This window comes from Rana temporaria, chromosome 4 (assembly GCF_905171775.1).
Source record: "Rana temporaria chromosome 4, aRanTem1.1, whole genome shotgun sequence".
Lineage (NCBI taxonomy): Eukaryota > Metazoa > Chordata > Amphibia > Anura > Ranidae > Rana > Rana temporaria.
Genome location: NC_053492.1, coordinates 65,747,748 through 65,769,891, shown reverse-complemented (window position 1 = coordinate 65,769,891; position 22,144 = coordinate 65,747,748). Strand labels below are relative to the sequence as shown.

The following is a 22,144-nucleotide window of genomic DNA, read 5'->3' as shown; positions in this document are numbered from 1 at the left end:
TTAAATCTTTGCTAAAAGACCTTTCCATTCACGACACCTGGCGAATACTAAATCCCTCTTCAAAAGACTTTACCTTTTACTCTCTCCCACATGACTCCTATTCTAGAATAGACTATTTTTTCTTGTCCCACAACGATCTAAACACTATTGAAAGCGCTACAGTAGAACCCATGCTCATATCGGACCACAACCCAATCACTCTGCATTTGACCTTCAAAAATAAACCAATCCTTCCTAGATATTGGAGACTAGATGATTCTCTCCTCACATATGCTGACAACATGCAAAAATTGGACGTTCAGATCTCCGAATTTTTCATTCATAACAACACTGGCGATGTACATCCTATAAATGTTTGGCTTGCGCACAAGTGTGTCATTAGAGGCGGTTTGATCTCGCTCGGTGCGAGAAGGAAGAAACTATATCAGGCTCATATAAACGATTTAACTAATAAAATCAATAGCCTGGAACTTATACATAAACATTCTTTGGCACTACAAACGCTTGAGGAGCTTTCGAGACTCAGGCTAGAACTGTCTGAAGTCCTAGACAAAAGGGTCAAACGCAGCTTTGATATGTCTCGAAAATTTTTCTATGAGCATGGAAATAAGACGGGGAAATTACTAGCTAACACCTTGCACTCAAAATCTAAAAAATTTGAGAACATATTTGCCATTACTGACCCTAAAGGTAAAAAATATTCCTCTCCTGAAGATATCGCAGACCAATTCCGAATCTTCTACTCCAAACTCTATAACTTGACTCCTGATTTAGGCCCTAAAAATACGCCTTCAAGAAAAGATCTAATTTCTGAGTTCTTGAATAATTATTGCCCTACTACCTTATCCTCGGATGCAGCGAAAGGTATAGATAAGCCTCTGGAAGCAGGAGAAGCTTTAACTGCACTCGGTCAATTAAAGACTGGAAAAAGTCCTGGCCCAGACGGTTTTTCGGTTAACTACTACAGATCTTTCAAAGATGTCTTGATCCCACAATTTCTAAACGCGTTTAATTCTAGCCCTTTCCCGTCCCCACTTCCTAATGATCTCTTAGAAGCCCACATTGTCATGATTCCTAAGCCCAACAAGGATAAAACCATTGTTTCCAATTACAGACCCATTTCCCTCTTAAATAACGACATCAAATTATATGCCAAAATCATAGCTAATCGCTTACTTCCCTTATTACCTCGAATAATATCCCTCGACCAAACGGGCTTTACGCCGGGAAGAGAGGCTAAGGACAACACCATAAAGGCTATACATGTTCAACACTGGCTCATCAAATCAAAATCTCCGGGTTTTTTCTTATCCCTCGATGCGGAGAAGGCCTTCGACAGGATAGCCTGGGACTATATGTTGGATGCCCTTAAATCCCTGGGCATACAAGATCGAATGTTGGGTTTCATTAACCTCTTATATTCATACCCTACCGCTAGAATCAAAGTTAATGGTGTCCTGTCGGAGGCCTTCTCCCTGTCGAATGGCACTCGTCAGGGTTGCCCTCTGTCACCCATAATTTTTATACTTATCCTGGAGCCTTTCTTATGTAGACTACGAGAGAATGTGGATATTAGTGGAGTTAAGATTAATAACACGACTTATAAATTAGCGGCTTTCGCAGACGACATTCTACTATTTCTTACCAACCCAATAATTACAATTCCGAACCTACTTAAAGATTTCTCCATGTTTAGAACCATCTCAAATTTCAAAATAAACTTCTCCAAATCTAAGGCCTTGAATATTTCCCTTTCCTCTGACACGGTAAACCAATGCAAACTTAATTTTCCATTTACCTGGGAGAATGTATCTATACCTTATTTGGGAATCCACTTACCGTCCAACATGGATAATCTGTACACTATCAACTTTGTCCCCCTGCTGAACACCATAAAAAAAGATTTGCTTGAATGGAACAAAGGCATTTTCTCATGGTTTGGGAGGGCTAACGTCATTAAAATGTGTATCTTGCCTAGAGTATTGTATCTCTTCCAGACCATTCCTATTACGATCCCTGCCACATTCTTCAAATCTCTAAAACGTGTCTGCTTGAAATTTATCTGGAATGATAGGCAACCCCGTATCAAATTGGACAAGCTTACTATCCCGAAATCTTTGGGTGGGATTGGTTTACCAGATTTTAAAAATTATTATTGGGCATGTCATATGTCCAGGATTATTAATTGGCACCTACACAGTGGCTCCAAGGACTGGATCCAACTGGAGGAATCTTTAATCTCTCCACCAATCCCTCTGAAAAACCTTCCATGGATTGATCCTAGGAAGGTTCCGCACCTTGCAAACACACATCCCATTACGGGAACTTCATTGAAAATTTTCAGGTCTCTCTGTAAAAAATTTAAAATCTCTTCAATGTATGGACCTATTACCCCAATATCCTTTAACCCTGAAATATCCCGGAAACACCATATCATTACCTCCCCCGACTTGGATTCAGACACGACTTGCAGGGCTGAAGCCTTCTTTGAAAAAGGGAATCTCATTTCTCTGGTTCATTTCTCCGCTAAATTCCCGAATCTTACTGTCTCTCCTCATAACTTTGAACTAATCACTCTTTTTTTGAAAAAATTTGGTTTCACTAACATTTGGCACAGGCCTAAGACAACCTTTGAATCCGTCTGCATGGGAAAAGCTCCCCAAGGCCATTTAATTTCCCTCATGTATTGTGTATTGAACTCAACATCAGACCCACAATCAGACAACACCAACAAGAAGTGGGAAAGGGATCTACGTATAACAATCTCTAATGACCAGTGGACTTCGGTCTTCCATCGCCTACACAAGGGCTCACTAAACGTCCTGATACAGGAAAACAGTTACAAAATATACTCAAGGTGGTATAAAACCCCTTACATTATTAATAAATTTAGTCCAAACGTCTCTCCCTTGTGCTGGCGATGCGGACTAGAGGCTGGCACTCTCCTCCATATATGGTGGGAATGTTCAGCTATTACGACTTTTTGGAAATCAGTCCATGATCTCATTGTGTCCATTACCACCTACACCCCAGACTTTACAGCTGGACAGTACCTATTACACCTCTCCTCTCTACCCAATTCAGTCTACAAGAAATCTATTATTGTGTTTCTTATCAACGCGGCAAAGTTGTGTATTCCGGTTAAATGGTCGCAAGCAACCCCTCCAAAAATTTCAGAGTGGATACGCAAAGTGGATCACATTGCATATATGGAGGAATTGATATCCCATTCTAGAGATTCTTCTAGGGATTTCCGAGATAAATGGGCTTGCTGGCACCACTTTGCGGATTCTTCTGAATACCGCACTTTGTTGGATTCCTGATGAGTCCCGGAATCTGATTAATCTCCTCTGTTGTTCCTATTTTCAATAACTTTGTCAATTTGAATCACACTGCTTATAATAGGATGGTTTCCTCAACCCTCCCTCTACCTTGCCTTCCCCTACCCCTTCTTTTCCCCCCTAATTACTCTAATTTTATCTTGAATGCTTTGTTGTGACTATGATGGATCACTAACTTTAAATATTGATCCTTGTTTTATGTTCTTGAATGTAATGTCACTTATTCGACTTATTGCATACATTGTAACAAGATCGCTTTGTATACTCTTACATGTTTTAAAAACCCAATAAACATAGTTGGAAAAAAAAAAAAAAAAAAAAATAAATGTTGGATTTACATCCACTTTAACAGTGTTGACTGACATATCGAATAATAGGTATTCACATTCAAGTGAAGTAGCGACAAAGAAGAGAAAGAGTGCACAGATCTTGTGCAATAAAAGATTTATTAGATAAAAACGTGACGGCAACTCATGTTTTCATGACTTGAGACATCTCACATCAGGCCAGAGGCAGCCTGCACACCACGGCCAGTGGCTGGACTCGGGAAGCTGTGGATACGTCTGTCACTTCTGTAGAATGGGACCTGCTGTATGGATCTGGAAAACAGCAGCACGTTCCTATTCTGGGTGCACCAATAAGGAAAAGGGGTGCAAACTGTGTAGAGGAGAAGGTCCAGAAAGATAGCCCTCTTCCTCAAGCCTGGATTGTGGCAGAGCGCTTTTGCTCTTTTTTGCCGCTTCTTCATTAGGTGAATATAGACTTCAATGTAGAATAGACTCCGCGCAGAGGTGGTTCTGGCCAGCTCAGTAGATTGCTTTAAAACATGTCTGGATTCTTTCCTAAATGCACATAATATAACTCGATCCTAACATTTATAGGTAAAATTGATCCGGGGAATATTTAATTGTCTCTCGGGGGGCCAGGAAGGATTTTTTCCCCCTGCTGGGCAAATTGGATCATGCATATTTTTTCAACCAAACTAACTAATGTACCTATATGGATGCCCTCCATTGTCGGAGTTGCTGAATCAAGTACATGTCTTTATATTAATATATAGATCACATTAAATTGGAATTGCTTTGTAATGTTGAAGACATTTATTTCATAGCTTGATCAAGCCTCTTCTTCAAGTCTTACAACTCAAGAAGTGACTTGGAGACGCTACAAAACATTTTCAACATTACAGAATAAGTTCAGGTGAATGTGACCAAATGCTACTGGATATACCATTACCTGGATAATTGAGAACGTTCACAGGCATGTTGACTGACATATACATCATCAGAATAGACTCCTTTTAGGCAAGTAGATTGTGTTAGAAAACTCCAAAAGTATGGTTGCATTCCTGTCTTGCTTCATTTTAGTAAAGCTCTCACACATTCTTATTTTTGCTTTTCTTGTTTTTTGCATATGAAAGATTTGCTGGTTACAGCAGTGCGGCATGCAAGCAGCCCTACCTTGTGGTCCTGACACTCCAGCTTCTGATTAGTGCAGTCCCAGCTGTGCTCATCGTTCTTGGTTTATTCATTCTGATCTTCTACCCAATCACAGAAGACGCAAGAAAGGAGACAGAGCTTGCCCTTGATGTAATGAGGTAATTAGGGGGGGGCGGGGCGTAGAAATCACATTGGTAGAATTCATCCAACGTTCAACATATTCTGCTTGCAAAGTGATTGAGAAGGAGATAAAGTATTATTTATTTATTACTAAGCCTCCTTATTCTCACTTTCTCAAGTTTACGTTATTTTTAGGAGCCTGCAGGGCATTGCACCCGAAATCAGGTCGTACAATGTCAGGCCCCTGCAGACTCTCAGTAAAGCTAAATGCCCACACCTCCTGTATGGGTAGGCAGTTACTGGAGATCAAGAAGAACTACAAGGATGCTCACCAGTACCTCCCCGTTTTATTAAAACTACAAGCCGTCTGCCGCGCTGGAAGACGTGACTTGTAGTTCATTCATTCATAGAACTCTGTGAATGAATGACGCGGCTATATGGGGGGAAGTACTGTACAGCTGCGCTCTTTACGAATTGTGACAGCGGGTGCGGGGAGAGGATCCCCTGCCCTTTGTCACAGGGAAGGAAGAGATTGGCAGAGAGGTTGCTGAACATGTTACATCCTAAATAATTGTGTAACATGTTTAGAAAGGTGAACTTATCCTTTAATCAATGAATGTTATGATTTTTCACAGACTGGATAAGTCTGCATGAATACATTTAGGCCTTGTTCCTATGGGTTGTATTATAGCGTACACCCGTGCCAGGGCTGTGTTTACCCACATGGAGATGCACAGGTGTTCAGTGCATCCCTATGCAGGTAGTCCCATTATATAGAAACCCAATGCAGACCCCAGGCAGGTAGTTCTGTGGTTGGGATTCAAGCCAACGACCCTAGTGCTGTTAGGTGGATGTACAACAGTACAAGACTAAAAGGGAAAGCTGGAGTTCAGATTTTTTTTTAAAGTGTATTTTGTGCGTGTACTCGAGAGAGGAGCCGGACTGCAGGAGTTGGGAGTAGGCAGGCCTCCCCCAGAGGCAATCTGCCACCTTTCTCCATGCCCCGGGTGGCAATGGTGGGTGTGTGAGGGGGTCCTCCCACACAGCCCGCCCGACCTGCTCCGCTTTGAAGCCCAACGGGGCAGAGGGACTCCCTATAAGGGAGTGAGAGGATCTAGCCCGCTCAACCAGCCCCGTTAGTCCTTCGCCTCTCTTTTTAGAGACCGCGTGGTCAAAGTGCGTGCATGTTAACCCAATTTCGAGTGCGTGTAAGTGTGGTGGTTTTTGTGGGAGGGGGGTGGGCGTACTAAGCGCAGGCTTACCTCGCATAGCACACCCACCGGGAGCCGGGCTGAGACCACCAAACTCAATTCACATGTAGCTGAGACCGGGATCCGAAGTTCTGGAGTTCAGATTTAGGTTAATAAAGATTCAAACTTTTGGGAGCAGTTAGGTTCCTTCAGGCTTCAGGACCAATGAAATGTAACCAATAATAACACTCCTAATGCCTCGTACACACGTACAGGATTTCCGACGGGAAAAGTTCCCGTCGGAAATCCCGAGAACCTGCTCGGTCAGTCTTTCCCCTACACATGGCTGGTTGTCCCGACAGGAAAACTGCGATGGAGCTTTGGCCGGGAATCCTGGCCGTGTGTATGCTCATTCGCAGTTTTTCCTATAGGAAAACTGCCAAAAACCGCTGGGCAAAAGTCCGCCGGATTTCCTGGCGGGAAAAAAAGAGAACTGGTTCTCTTTTTTGTATGGTGGTTTTTGGGCAGTTTTCCCGTCGGTAAAACTGCAAGGAGCATACACACGGCCGGGATTCCCGGCCAAAAGCTCTCCTCATAGTTTTCCCATTGGGAAAACTGATCGTGTGCACGAGGCTTTTGTCTTGATTACTATCTGTAAAGCCTTGATTACTATCGGTATGGCTTGACCCTTTACAATAGTCAATACTACTATAGTGCATCAGTATGAATATTTGAATTTTCTCATTGGTTGTATTTAATTTCTTTTAATGGGTCCTGAAAACTTGTATCTTTAATGACATAAGAAAGTGGATCACCAAAACACCAAACCTTCCGCAGGCCAGTAAAACAAACTCCAATCACTCTTTGGCCGATCTACCACTCCGGACAGAATCAGGCTGACCCCAATAAGAAAAAGCATCTCTAGTCTTCGCCAAACAAAATTCAAGTCAAACTATAGTAACATGTTTATGTCCTTCAGGTTACGGACCCGGAGATCCACTCTTATAGTCATCTGAGCTGGCTGCTCTGTTCTACATAAATGTCTATAAGAAGAAAGGCCGAATCTGCAGTACATGTGCCACCATCTGCCAAACCAACCAATCATTGAGATCCTGGTTATCCAGCAGTTTGGAGACAAGGTCAGATGTGGAAGAGCTGTGGAACGGTCGCATCCACCGCAGAAAGCGTGAACACCAGCCAATGCCTGGAATATTGCCTTCTAATCACTGTGCCAAGAATGAAAAGGACTGTCTTGTGTTGCCAACCAATTTCTCTATTCAGGATTAGAATTTTTATCATTAAAGTGCATCTAATGCCAAAACGTTTTTGTTCTTAGTTTTAGGTTAAAGCGGTGAAGGCTTAGAACCCTGGTTAGTTTTTACTATTCTCTGCGGGTCCCTTAGGGAAATTTCCCTTCACTTTCTGCCCCAGTGATATATCACCAAGACAGTAAATGAAGGAAAAATCTCCAGGAGGACACAGGCAGCAATTAAAGCTTTTCTTGCTTTCAAGTACAGTAGAGGAAGGCCTGAACTCCTATCATTTTCTTTTCTGCGGTCTGTAGAGATTTTCCCTCACATTCAGGCAACAATGTATCACTAGGACAGGAAGCGAGGGACAAGATGAAAAACATGAACAATATCACCCCCCCCCCATAATTTTTTTTTATATACACTGTATATTATATAACAGTGTGTTTGAACAAATAATAGAAACAGAGAAGTTTTCAGCAGGAAAAAAAAATTGAGTCTTTTTTTTTTTTTCATTTTTTTTTAAACTCCCGTCCTTCAGACTTTAGAGGGGACAGACTGTGGCCACTAGGAGTTGGAATATTCATGGGTGTCCATGGGAGGAATAGTGCCCCATTGTTGCTGTAGGTGGGCTGAATAGTGTCCCATCATTGATATCAGTGGGATGAATAGTGTCCCACCATTGATATCAGTGGGATGAATAGTGTCCCACCATTGATATCAGTGGGAGGAATAGTGTCCCATAGTTGTCAGTGGGATGAATAGTGTCCCACCATTGATATCAGTGGGAGGAATAGTGTCCCACCATTGATATCAGTGGGAGGAATAGTGTCCCATAGTTGTCAGTTGGATGAATCGTGCCCCATCATTGGTGTCAATAGGAGAAATAGTGCCCCGTTGTTAAAGTTAGTAACAGCAATGATACCCCGTTAGGGTCAGTGGGTATCAGTGGGAAGAGGAGTACCCCAAAGGCTAAATAAAGGCAAGCAAAGGGCCAAATCCAGTCTGGAGACCACTGGTCTAGAGTATAAATCTAGATTTGTCCTAAGTACTGTATGTTCACTTCACTACTCTTTTGGTAAAACAATACTTTGTGTTTCAATGTATTTATTGGTTTTATGACACAACGTAAGAAATTAAAAACTAGAATAAAGATCACCCACGCAGGGGCTAAAGAATGATCAGGTATTACAGAGGAATCCAAAAGGAATAAGAACAGGAAAAAAGAAGAGCCAGAAAGAAAGCAGGAGGAGGTAAGGGAAGGTCAGAGTCCAGAGAAGGAAAGAGAAAAGGAAGGGAAAAAAGAACTCAGACTCGGACACGTTGTCAGAAGCTGTTAGAGAAGAACTGAACAAGCCAGTTGGAGTGAGGGAAACCACATAGGAAATCCATGGTACCCGGGCCTTGGGAAATTTAGGATGCGAGTTGTTCACGATCCTGGACATTTGCTCATGGAGCATTATGTGACTTCACCCCTTGGAAGGCAATGCACAGGGTCGTCTTCAAGGCTTGGGCTATGGTCCATTTGGCAGAAATAAAAAGAAGTAGCCAGCTTCTGTTGGGGCGCGTATAAGCTGGGAATCGGGAAATGCAATAGGCACAATTTTGCATCCCTGTGGACCATTAAATGGAAGAGGGTCTGGAGCAGGTTGAAAACCCTGGACCAGAACCCCACCAGTCTCGGGCAGGACCACCAGGTATGTAGGACATCCCCCTCCACAGTTACAAAATTATCTGTCACTACTCCTGAGGTAAGCAGGGATGACTCGGGCAGGGACCCAGTACCACCTGAAAAGAACTTTATACGTGGCTTCACGCGTATTTATATTAAAATAAAATTTTACAATGGTTTTCCAAGCCTTACTCCAGTTCTCTAGATCTATTGGGGATTGGAGGACCCGCTTCCATTGAGACATGTAAGATAGGGATGCTGATGATGGGTGTCCATTTAAAGATGCGTAGGACAGGGGCCCTAGGGGAATGCTGGCACACATGTTTGAAAGAAAGTTCTTCGATATGGGGTAGGTGGACGTGCCACGCAGGGCAACAATCCAATGTTTTAGTTGAAGACAGTGAAAGTGTTCCCTGGCTGGGTTCTGATGCGTCACTCGGATGGCCTCCCAGGATGGGAAGAAGCGGGAGGAAAGAAACCCGTGGACCCACGTGAAGCGCCAGGAGAATGCCTGGGGTTCCATAATAGTTTCTAAGATTAGTTATGAACTTTAGCCTGCTAGGTTGAGATCATGTCCCCATATTCTTGATCTTAGCTTCATGCTAAAATACAGCCCTCCTAAACGTTATTCACCCCCTACATGTATTTAGAGGTTTCAATCATACCCCCCTTTTCCTCAAGAACATATTAAGTTCCTGCAGTCTCTCTTATCTCTCATTTTTCATTAAATACATGGCTTAATAAAAACCTGGCAGGTGTTCTAGCCCTTCTCCATTCTAAAACTATAAAAAAAGAAAATAAAAAAAAATACACCTACCTGCCTTTTTCACAATCCTCTGTTGAACATACATTGAGCTGCACAGTTCAGTTTACATTCTGGTACAGTGCTTGTGTGTCGAATGACTGTACTCCTGAGCATGCGCAGGAACGATGTCATTCTGTGCTGACCAATCAAGGCCGCCTAGGACCGGCACCCGAAAGAAGCTAGGGAGAAGATGGTGCCACTGCAGGACCACTTGGGCATTGAACCGTTGCAGCAGAGGTAAGTATTTTTGACTTTAGTTTCACTTTTTTAAAGATATATTTATTGAGTTTTCCAAAAACAACAAAAAACTGTACAAAAAAACAAAAACAAAGGGTCAGATAAAAAAAAAAAAAAGACAATAGTATAGAATTAAAAACAAAAACTTCCCTGGGCTGTTTCTCACAATCTTTCAAATCACAACACAGAAATATGCAATGGGAGCAGAAAGTGCACCCCCTTGTGGTACATATCAAGAGCTCTCAAGGGCGTTTACAGCGAGCTTCTGAAAAAAAACATCGGTTTTAATGTATTAAATATAAAAAGAAAGTAAAAATTGCTGGATCTGGGTTTTAATTTGTCAAAGAAATACATTTTTTATATTTGTAAAAAAAAAAAAAAAAAAGATATATATATATATATACACTGTATAATGTTTTTTTATTACATAAAAAACATAGATTATTGCCATAATGACTGCATAAGTCTTACAGATGTATACATGTGCTAAATCCTATATTTATTATTCAAGAATTAGGGATTATTTATAAAAAGTTTGCAGAGCTGTTCAGCCTGACAACTGTGAACATTCGTTGTGTGAATGTGGGCAAAATCATTTATGGGGTTATATAGGCAACTTACAGTATGAAAACATTCTCAGTATATTCCTAATGATTATTGGCAGATTTTCCTTTTTAACCACTTGCTTACTGGGCACATATACCCCCTTCCTGCCCAGGCGAAATTTCAGCTTTCAGAACTGCGTCGCTTTGAATTAAAATTGCGCGGTTGTGCAACGTGCCTCCCAAACAAAATTGATGTCCTTTTTTCCCCACAAATAGAGCTTTCTTTTGGTGGTATTTGATCACCTCTGCGGTTTTTAGTTTTTGCGCTATAAACAAACATAGAGCGACAATTTAGAAAAAAAAAAAAAAACACAATATTTTTTCATTTTTGCTATAATAAATATCCAATTTAAAAAAAAAAAAAAAAAATCTCAGTTTAGGCCGATATGTATTCTACATATTTTTGGTAAAAAAAAAAAAAAATCGCAATAAGCGTATAGTGATTGGTTTGCGCAAAAGTCATAGTGGCTACAAAATAGGGGATAGAATTCTGATTTTTTTTTTTTTTTACTAGCAATAGCGGCGATCTGCGAATTTTGTCAGGACTGCGATATTATGGCAGACACATCGGACACTTTTGACACATTTTTGGGACCATTCACATTAATACAGCGAACAGCGCTATAAAAACGCACTAGGGGGCGAGGAAGGGGTTAAATGTGGCTCCTGGGAGTGATTCTTACTGTGGGGGGAGGGGACTGACTGGGGGAGGTGACGGATGCTGTGTCCCTATGTACAAGGGACACAGCATCGGTCTCCTCTCTCCCTGACAGGACGTGGAGCTCTGTGTTTACACACAGAGCTCCACGTCCCTGCTCTAAAACTGCCGAGACCGGGTACCTGGCGGACACTGCAGCCGCCAGGCACGTGCACCGGTGACGCGGCGCACGCACCACCGCACGCCCCCCGGTGGCTGGAGGACCAGAGGCCGTAAAAAGACGGCCTTCCGGATTTATAGAGCCACCTGGAGGCTGTCTTTTTACTATGGCCCGGGTCTGAAGTAGTTAAATTGACTTTTCAAGAATCTCTCCCCTTCCATCAATCAAAAGGTTCACATCATTATCCTTGGTGTCAGCAGTAATAGGTTCATAAGGGGGGGGGGGGGGATAGGAGGCTTCAGGGAGACACTGCACTCTACAGGTATACCGAAAAGTGTGGGATCTGGTTACATGCAGCATGTCCATTCTGTGTCTCTTTCTCTTACAGGGAGTGCAGAATTATTAGGCAAATGAGTATTTTGACCACATCATCCTCTTTATGCATGTTGTCTTACTCCAAGCTGTATAGGCTCGAAAACCTACTACCAATTAAGCATATTAGGTGATGTGCATCTCTGTAATGAGAAGGTGTGTGGTCTAATGACATCAACACCCTATATCAGGTGTGCATAATTATTAGTCAACTTCCTTTCCTTTGGCAAAATGGGTCAAAAGAAGGACTTGACAGGCTCAGAAAAGTCAAAAATAGTGAGATATCTTGCAGAGGGATGCAGCACTCTTAAAATTGCAAAGCTTCTGAAGCGTGATCATCGAACAATCAAGCGTTTCATTCAAAATAGTCAACAGGGTCGCAAGAACCTTTTAGAAAAACCAAGGCGCAAAATAACTGCCCATGAACTGAGAAAAGTCAAGCGTGCAGCTGCCAAGATGCCACTTGCCACCAGTTTGGCCATATTTCAGAGCTGCAACATCACTGGAGTGCCCAAAAGCACAAGTTGTGCAATACTCAGAGACATGGCCAAGGTAAGAAAGGCTGAAAGACGACCACCACTGAACAAGACACACAAGCTGAAACGTCAAGACTGGGCCAAGAAATATCTCAAGACTGATTTTTCTAAGGTTTTATGGACTGATGAAATGAGAGTGAGTCTTGATGGGCCAGATGGATGGGCCCGTGGCTGGATTGGTAAAGGACAGAGAGCTCCAGTCCGACTCAGACGCCAGCAAGGTGGAGGTGGAGTACTGGTTTGGGCTGGTATCATCAAAGATGAGCTTGTGGGGCCTTTTCGGGTTGAGGATGGAGTCAAGCTCAACTCCCAGTCCTACTGCCAGTTTCTGGAAGACACCTTCTTCAAGCAGTGGTACAGGAAGAAGTCTGCATCCTTCAAGAAAAACATGATTTTCATGCAGGACAATGCTCCATCACACGCGTCCAAGTACTCCACAGCGTGGCTGGCAAGAAAGGGTCTAAAAGAAGAAAAACTAATGACATGGCCTCCTTGTTCACCTGATCTGAACCCCATTGAGAACCTGTGGTCTATCATCAAATGTGAGATTTACAAGGAGGGAAAACAGTACACCTCTCTGAACAGTGTCTGGGAGGCTGTGGTTGCTGCTGCACGCAATGTTGATGGTGAACAGATCAAAACACTGACAGAATCCATGGATGGCAGGCTTTTGAGTGTCCTTGCAAAGAAAGGTGGCTATATTGGTCACTGATTTGTTTTTGTTTTGTTTTTGAATGTCAGAAATGTATATTTGTGAATGTTGAGATGTTATATTGGTTTCACTGGTAAAAATAAATAATTGAAATGGGTATATATTTTTTTTTTGTTAAGTTGCCTAATAATTATGCACAGTAATAGTCACCTGCACACACAGATATCCCCCTAAAATAGCTAACACTAAAAACAAACTAAAAATTACTTCCAAAAATATTCAGCTTTGATATTAATGAGTTTTTTGGGTTCATTGAGAACATGGTTGTTGTTCAATAATAAAATGAATCCTCAAAAATACAACTTGCCTAATAATTCTGCACTCCCTGTAGTATGTATATCAACCAACTGCACTGTTTTGCTGTCATTTTACAACCAGAAGAAAACATTTCTATTAATGCCAAGAATCCTACATACTCACTGGCCTTATACTGACACGGTCAGAAACTTGTGCATGCAGCCCTTCAAAACCCTTTTAAGAGGCGAATACACAGCTTCAGTGTAATATAATGCTCATGAGAAATATTTATCTTACGGTCTTAGGAACGGACCAGACATGCTCAAAAATGTATGCGTATGTGTATACTTTTACCACTTAAATCTTTTTGCTGAAAATAAAGTATAATAAAGATATTTGGATGTGTTACTTCCTATTTGTAAATATTTCTAGAGCTGCCATTCTCAATACATGGATTATTTCAGGACCAACGTCACATTCTTCCTACTTACTACCAATGTAAAGCCTCATACACACGATCGGATTATCAGACGGGAATTGTGTGATGGCAGGCTGTTGTCGGAAACCGTTTGTACGCTCCATCGGACAATTGTTGTCAGATTTTCCACCAACAAATGCGGGATAGCATGCTTTAAAATTATCCGCCAACAAATGTGTGTTGTTGGATTATCCGATCGTGTGTACAAAAGTCCTTTGAACAAAACTCCACAGTACAAACACGCATGCTCAGAAGCAATGCTCAGCATAACACAATTAGCAGAAACTACCACGTAGTTTCATGTTTGTTGGCCGACAATTCTTTGCCATTTGTATGCAGTACAAGTTCCTGGCCAGCGCCCTTTGGAAAAAAGTCCTGCGCTTTGCCTGATGAAAATCCGATCGTGTGTATGAGGCTTTAGTGCCATTTCTCCCAATAGACTGGTTTTAGTAAGAGTTCCCAGAGACCTGAAAATTATCTTAGGGGTTCCTCTAGTGCAGGGGTATCAAACTCAATTTAATTGTGGGGCACTTCAGCATTATGGTTACTCTCAAAGGGCCAGTTGTGTTTTTAAGACTATATAAATTTATCCAGGGCTTTTTTTCCTCAGAGTAGGTGCAGGAACTCAACCACCCCGCCGAGCTGCATTAAATGATGGGTGTGGCCGAGTTGCAACAGTGGGAGGATCTGAAAGGGGCAACAAATACCAGGCATGTGGAGTTTAGGGAAGAGCTATGTACAGGGCGCAGTTTCAGGGATGCCCTATGCATACCTCCCAACCGTCCCGGATTCCGCGGGAACTTCCCGTGATTTGAAGTAAGTACCGCGATCAGGGCTAAATTCCCGCAGCTCAGTGCCTGCCAGAACATCATTCAGTGGCGGACTGAGCGCGGAAGCGCTGGCTCCAGCACGCAGAACCTGTCCACTGGTTGCTAGAGCCGCTTCAAGGGTCTCACCAAGGGCCCCTGCTTCCCTGCACAAACTGGTTGCTAGCCACGGGCCGCTTTGTGTCTAGCAACCAGTGACGTCAGGAGAGGAGAGAGTGGCTCCATAATTCAATGCGGAGGAGGATTTAACTTCCTACTCCTCCCTAGCTCCACCCACTTCCTCCCTGTAATGTTAGGAGTGATGTCCGGTCCGAGGATCAACTATGCACAGAGTGCAGGGGTGCACTGTATACAGAATGCAGCGTTGAAGAGTGTGCTACATATAGAGTGCAGGGTTTAGGAGTGTGCAGCTCTTTCAACAGGCTGTCCACATATCACTTCCACCCCTCCTTGGCTCTGACCCCAGCACCCCCCCCAAAGCTTCCTTGCATTTTACCTACCCAGCCCAGCTCTTGTACCTCCCAGCAGGGTACAAGGTTGGCTGTCCCTGGTCATAAGAATAGTAGCGTTGCCTACTAGGAGATCAGTATCATCTTTGTGAAGATCCTGGGATGTTCCACACCATTCAATGACTCTAAACCAGTGGTTCTCAACTCCTGTTCCTATTACCTTAGGGAGAGGCAGACTAAAATACTGCAATCACTGAACAAAATGATATCAACTGTGACATATTTCAGTCATCTTGCAAACCTGGCCTGTTAGTGGGTCATGAGGACAGGAGTTGAGAACCACTGATCTAAACCATGGAATAGTCAATTCTGACTTAACTGTACAATTATGTCAGGTCTAATGTGAGATGCTTCACACCCTCTACCTGCAGATTTTTTTCCCCACTTACAAAGAAATGAAGGGTCTATCATTTTTATCACAAGTGTATTTTAAATGAGACAAAATATCAACCAAAAATCCATAAATAAAAAAAAAAAACACATGATAAAAATGTTATAAATTGAGTTGCAGTTCAGTGAGAAAAATTAAGTGGTTAAAAATACTAGCTGTAGTATTGACAAAGGACTACAGCACTATGGGTTGCCTAAATAGGCAGCAAGTCAGAAGTGTTTTGCTTTCAGATGGTTTGACTCAAATTGATGTGGTCTGAGTGGAGAAGGAATGGGGGGGATAAACCACTATTCTGGCTCATTTGCATGTGTGCTTAAATTTCAGCTTTTTTAAAATCCCGACTCGGTTTGCGAGTGTTGTCTCACAATACGAGCACGATTCAGCACAGATTTCAGCACTGCCATTTAATACACTGAGAGACACCCACTGTTGTAAGAAGATCTGAAGACATCTGAATAAGTCAGGGTTCAACGAACCCCTCGGGCACCATTGCGACTAGAATTCGTGACCTGGGCATCCTGTGTCTCCGTGCTCCCCCGCCGCGCGATCGTGTCGGGCCGCGCCAGCCGGCCGGCAATTGAGGCCACGGCTTTGCGGCCTTCGCTTTCTTTGTGATCTGGCGCCATCTTGTGGTGGCCGTTGGTATAAGACAAGACAACCAGCAATTCTAATGGTGCTTCCCCTGTCTGTTTTCACTGCCATCTCCTTCCCTCTAATTAAAACCCCCAAATATTATATATATTTTTTATTCTAACACCCTAGAGAATAAAATGGCGGTCGTTGTAATACTTTGTCACACTGTATTTGCGCAGCGGTCTTACAAGCGCACTTTTTGGGGGAAAAATATACTTTTTTAAATAATAAAATAAGACACCAATAGAGTTGTTACAATTTTTTTTATATTGTGAAAGATAATGTTACGCTGAGTAAATTGATACCCAACATGTCACGCTTCAAAATTGCATCCGCTTGTGGAATGGCGACAAACATTTACCCTTTAAAATATCCATAGGCGACGTTTAAAAAATTCTACAGGCTACATGTTTTGAGTTACAGAGGAGGTCTAGGGCTAGAATTATTGCTCTCGCTCTACCAATCTCGGTGATACGTCACATGTGTGGTTTGAACACCGCTTTCATATGCGGGCACTATTCACATATGCGTTTTCTTCTGCGCGCGAGCTCGGCGGGACGGTGTGTGTTCCTTGCTCCTAACTTTTTTGGCTGGCTCCTAGATTCCAAGAAAATTTGTCAAGCCCTGGAATAAGTATAACTATAGAGCGGGGATATGCAATTAGCGGACCTCCAGCTGTTGCAGAACTACAATTCCCATGAGGCATAGCAAGACTCTGACAGCCACAAGCATGACACCAGAGTCAGAAGCATGATGAGACTTGTAGTTTTGCAACAGCTGGAGGTCCGCTAATTGCATATCCCTGCTATAGAGGAACCCCCCCCCCCCCCCAAAAAAAAAAAAACACATGCAGCTTGCCAGGAGGTTGGGAGCATGGGTTGGGTTTTAATAATAACCCCTGAAAGTAAAGTAATCACACAGGGTGTGTTGATTTAGGTTATATCTGGTTCATCTTTATTAACAATCTTATAGTCAGTAGCTACAATCAATACATTCTGGTATAAATAAGGTCAAGTGTCTGGAGTGATAATTGACCCCAAAAACAAGAAATGTAAACAGTCCATAAGATTAGCACATGACTAATACATTCAGCTGCATTCCCACTGTCAATACATTTACACATAGCAACAATAGCAGCAGTAACAATCAAATGTCACACACTGGTCCTCAGATATCAGACGTTTCTGAGTAGAGTGTTGGTGTTGCTGGCAGCAATCAAATCACAAGCTGGCCTAACCAGCGAGGCGTCGCTCCTTCGCCGGCCTAACCAGTGAGATGTCCGTACAATTGTCAGCTAAAGTAACACAGTGCCGTTTCTCAAAAAAAGGCCTGGTTATTAAGGGGGCAAATCTTTCCGGGGCTGAAGTGGTTAAAAAAAAAAAATATATATATATAATATATACTGTATTTATTGGCGTATAACACTCACTTTTTTACCCTTAAAATAGACGGTAAACTGTGCCTGCGTGTTATACTCAGGGGGCTGTGGAATGTTATTTTCCTGAAACTTCCCTCTTAAAGTTAGGGTGCGTGTTATACGCCGAAAAATACGATTATATATATATATATATATATATATATATATATATATATATATATATATATATATATATATATATATATATCCCTTTAACCCCTTAACGCCCGCCGCACGACTATTTACGTCCGCAAAATGGCACGGACAGGCAGAAGGACGTATATATACGTCCCTGCCTAGACGCGGGTGGGTGGTCCGATCGGGACCCCCCCCCCCCCCGCTGCGTGCGGTGGGCAGATTCCCTCGGGGAGCGATCTGGGACAACGGCGCGGCTATTCGTTTATAGCCGCTCCGTCACAATCGCTACCAGGAGAGGAAGAACGGGGAGAGCCGTATGTAAACACGGCTTCCCCGTGCTTCACTGTGGCGGCGCATCGATCGTGTCATGCCCTTTATAGGGGAGACACAATCGATGACGTCAGACCTACAGCCACACCCCCCTACTGTTGTAAACACACACTAGGTGAAGCCTAACACGTTCAGCGCCCCCTGTGGTTAACTCCCAAACTGCAACTGTCATTTTCACAATAAAGAATGAATAATTAATAAAAATATCCCCTATTTTGTAAACGCTATAAATTTTGCGCAAACCAATCAATAAACGCTTATTGCAATTTTTTTTACCAAAAATTGGTAGAATACGTATCGGCCTAAACTGAGGAAAAAAAATAATTTTATATATGTTTTTGGGGGATATTTATTACAGCAAAAAGTAAAAAATATTGAATTTTTTTCAAAATTGTCGCTCTTTTTTTGTTTATAGCGCAAAAAATAAAAACCGCAGAGGTGATCAAATACCACCAAAAGAAAGCTCTATTTGTGGGGAAAAAAGGACGTCAATTTTGTTTGGGAGCCACGTCTCACGAGCGCGCAATTGTCTGTTAAAGCGACGCAGTGCCGAATTGTAAAAACACCTTTGGGCATTTAGCAGCATATTGGTCCGGGGCTTAAGTGGTTAAGATCACTATAAAGCTACAGGAGACTACACAAATTTTATGGTGTATGGTCAGCTCCAGATAGGTGTCTCACTTTAGATATGTGAACACAAAGGAATTGCATTCAGGATAGGAACGTTTTGTCTGCCGATAGCGTGAAAACGCAAAACACAGTTTGCATTTTTACGTTTACCCGTGGCCATGGTCAGGGTAGCCTAGTGCAGTGCTTCTCAACCTCAATCCTAATGTACTCTCAAAACGGTCCATGTTTTCAGGTTTTCCTTTACTTTGCACAGCTGCTTTATAGCAATGACATGGGATTGATTAAAGCCATTTTATCTAAGGGAAGTTATTCTAACTTCTATTCTTTATCCTAACACCCTAGAGCAGGGGTCTTCAAACTATGGCCCTCCAGTTGTTCAGGAACTACAATTCCCATCATGCCTAGTCATGTCTGTGAATGTCAGTGTGTTACAATGCCTCATGGGATGTGTAGTTCCACAACAGCTGGAGGGCCGTAGTTTGAGGATCCCTGCCCTAGAGAATAAAATGATGGTCGTTGCAATACTTTGTCACACCGTATTTGCACAGCGGTCTTACAAGCGCACTTCTTTGGGAAAAAATACACTTTTTTAAAATAAAAAATAAGACAACAGTAAAGTTACCCGAATTTATTTTATATTGTCAAAAGATAATGTTACGCCGAGTAAATACCCAACATGTCACGCTTCAAAATTGCGTCCGCTCGTGGAATGGCGACAAACTATCCTTTAAAATCTCCATAGGCGACGTTCAAAAAATTCTACAGGTTGCATGTTTTGAGTGAGGTCTAGGGCTGGAATTATTGCTCTCGCTCTACCAATCGCGACGATACCTCGCATGTGTGGTTTGAACACCGCTTTCATATGCGGGCGCTACTCACGTATGCGTTCGCTTCTGCACGTGAGCTCGGCGGGACGGGGCGCGTTCCGGGCTCTAACTTTTTTAGCTGACTCCTAGATGCCAAGCCCTGACTGTATATATTCACATTGACACGAAAGAAAAGAAAGCATAGATGTCACAACAGCAAGGGCAGGAGAAGTTTATCATTTAAAAGAAGGAACTATGCCCACAGATCAAAGGAAATCTGCAGGGAGAAATCATGAAGGCTACCGGGCATGTACGTTGATCATAGTGTAACAGTGCCGTTACCTCTATGCTGCAAACAGTGTTTATGATGGGGGAGGGGGGTGGCATGATTATGTTTTGTTAATAGGACAACTGCATTGGAAGCTAGCTTTAAACTCCATCCTTCAGATATACACTTAGGGCTCTTTCACACGGGCGGATTGTTCAGGTCCGCCTGCCAGTTTTTTAGGCGGACCTGTACGGGCGTTCCGTGCTCCTCTATGGAGCCACGGATGTCAGCGGTGATATGCCCGCTGACATCCGACCCGCCAAAGTGTGACAGAAGAAAAACCTACTTTTCAATCCGTCTGGCGGATCGGGTGAACACGGACAGACGGTGCGGGGACCGCCCTGTCATCCGCTGGCACATCGGGGATCAATGGAGCTATCCCCGCTGAGCAAGCGGAGGTTCACGGGGCGGATCATTACTGATCCGCCCCGTGTGAAAGGGGCCTTAAACCTTGGAAGATCCAAGTGCAGCATGCACTGCCCTAGTGACAGGTGCAGTTTAAGCCATCAGGACGACCACTTCCTTAGCCTGAATACAACAGGGACATTGAAACAGACCCAGTTTTCACATGGCAGTTACCTAGCAGAAACGTAAAAAAATACAATCAGTGCAATAACATGCAATACATTCTTCATGCATGTTACCCAGAAGTTCAATATCTAAATACTGTACAATGAATCACCACTTCACAAACAATCAGAGTTTACTATGATAAGACCAAATTCAAGCACAACTGTTCTTTGCTCAGTGGAAATCTCCACATACAGAAATCTTCAAAACTGGAGTGGTTTTCAGGCTTGAAGCCCATTTGATTCAGAAGGTGTATTGCACTAAACCCTGGAAGAAACATGCCAGCAGCACCGGAGGTAACAAAGTCGTCCTTGTACGGAGTGGGCTCTGTAGCAGAGCAGTCTGTTTGATATATTCCTGTAGAGCTGGGTGCCTACAGTCCTGAGTCTGGAAGGAGACAGCACACGTTAAGTGATACTGCTTGGGGGCTCTGCATGTTTGCCACCATCTCCACTTAAAGAGAGTGGGTAGCTCCGGGCATCTCTGATGAACAGCTCCTGATTCGCTGAAAATGTTAGAGGGATGAAACCTTCGCTGTCAGCTGTCAGAGTGATCCAATAAGAGGAACCTGAAAACATAATAGGAGATTGTTAAAATAAAACCATTCATTACAGTTTGAGACAGTCAAGGAGACTGTCACTTTGTCCATGCTGGGCAAAGTAATAGTGTTATCTGATAGCCCCCGCCCACAAGTTATATTAAAGCGGGGGTTAATCCGGACATACAACTTTTTACCCTTAGATTCCTGCTCATTTTGTCTAGGGCAGTGGTTCTCAACCTGGGGGTCGGGACCCCCTCGGGGGTCAAATGATAATTTGCCAGGGGTCACCGAATCCTGGGCTATTCCTGAAGCCTGCACCACTCTCCAAGCCTTTTTGCGGCCACCCAGCAGGGCTGTCCCTGGAGTCTGTGGCTGCCCAGCTGGGCTGTTCCTGGAGCCCGCGGCTGCCCACTCAGCCTCTTTGCAGGCACCCATTCAGTTCACAGCATGGCTGGGGGTAGAGACTAGAGAGACTAGAGGTCAGCTGACTGTTGAGGAATGTAAAGTGGGATGGGCTGGAGGAGACCCCATCTCTTGATTTCGGTATAAGTGTCACTGCTACGAGACACCACAAAGTCAGAGACACAGTGAAGTCGGAGACACAGTGAGTGTGATTATAGTTGCCATTAAAAGGGAGCGCTAAATGTCTGTGGTTTAGGCGCAAATTACTTGTCTTGGGTGCTGACAACCCACGCTACAAAAATAATTTTACTGTTAGGGGTCCCCACAACTTGGGAAATTTTATCAAGGGGTCACGGCACTAGAAGGTTGAGAACCACTGGTCTAGGGGAATCGGCTATTTTTTTTTTTTAAATCGAAGCAGTACTTACCTTTTTAGAGATAGATCTTCTCTGCCGCTTCCGGGTATGGGCTGCGGGACTGTGCGTTCCTATTTTGATTGACAGTCTTCCGACAGGCTTCCGAAGGTCGCATACATCGCGTCACGATTTTCCGAAAGTAGCCGAACGTCGGTGTGCAGGCGCAGTATAGCGCCGCACCGACGTTCGGCTTCTTTCGGCTACTCGTGACGCGATGGATGCGACCGTCGGAAGCCTGTCAATCAAAATAGGAACGCCCAGTCCCGCAGACCCATACCCGGAAGCGGCGGAGAAGATCGCTCTCTAAAACGGTAAGTACTGCTTCGATTTAAAAAATACTAGCCGATTCCCCTTGACAAAATGAGCATCAATCTAAGGGTAAAAAAGTTATTTT

General features: G+C 43.2%; 2 protein-coding genes across 5 annotated transcripts in view; one reads left to right on the top strand and one right to left on the bottom strand.

Moving 5' to 3' along the window:
• MFSD2B (major facilitator superfamily domain containing 2B) overlaps window positions 1-7,411 on the top strand; it is a 93,816-nt gene extending 86,405 nt beyond the window's left edge. The window contains exons 13-14 of the mRNA XM_040348520.1: window positions 4,762-4,938; window positions 7,070-7,411. Coding sequence (XP_040204454.1) covers window positions 4,762-4,938; window positions 7,070-7,106 — 214 coding nt within the window. The 3' untranslated portion in view covers window positions 7,107-7,411. The remainder of the gene's footprint in view (window positions 1-4,761; window positions 4,939-7,069) is intronic.
• Window positions 7,412-20,506: 13,095 nt separating this feature from the next.
• LOC120936283 (WD repeat and coiled coil containing) overlaps window positions 20,507-22,144 on the bottom strand; it is a 42,184-nt gene continuing 40,546 nt past the window's right edge. For all 4 annotated transcript variants that reach the window (XM_040348519.1, XM_040348518.1, XM_040348516.1 and 1 more), the window contains one exon: window positions 20,507-20,959. In XM_040348519.1, the coding sequence (XP_040204453.1) occupies window positions 20,799-20,959 (161 nt within the window). In that variant the 3' untranslated portion in view covers window positions 20,507-20,798. The remainder of the gene's footprint in view (window positions 20,960-22,144) is intronic.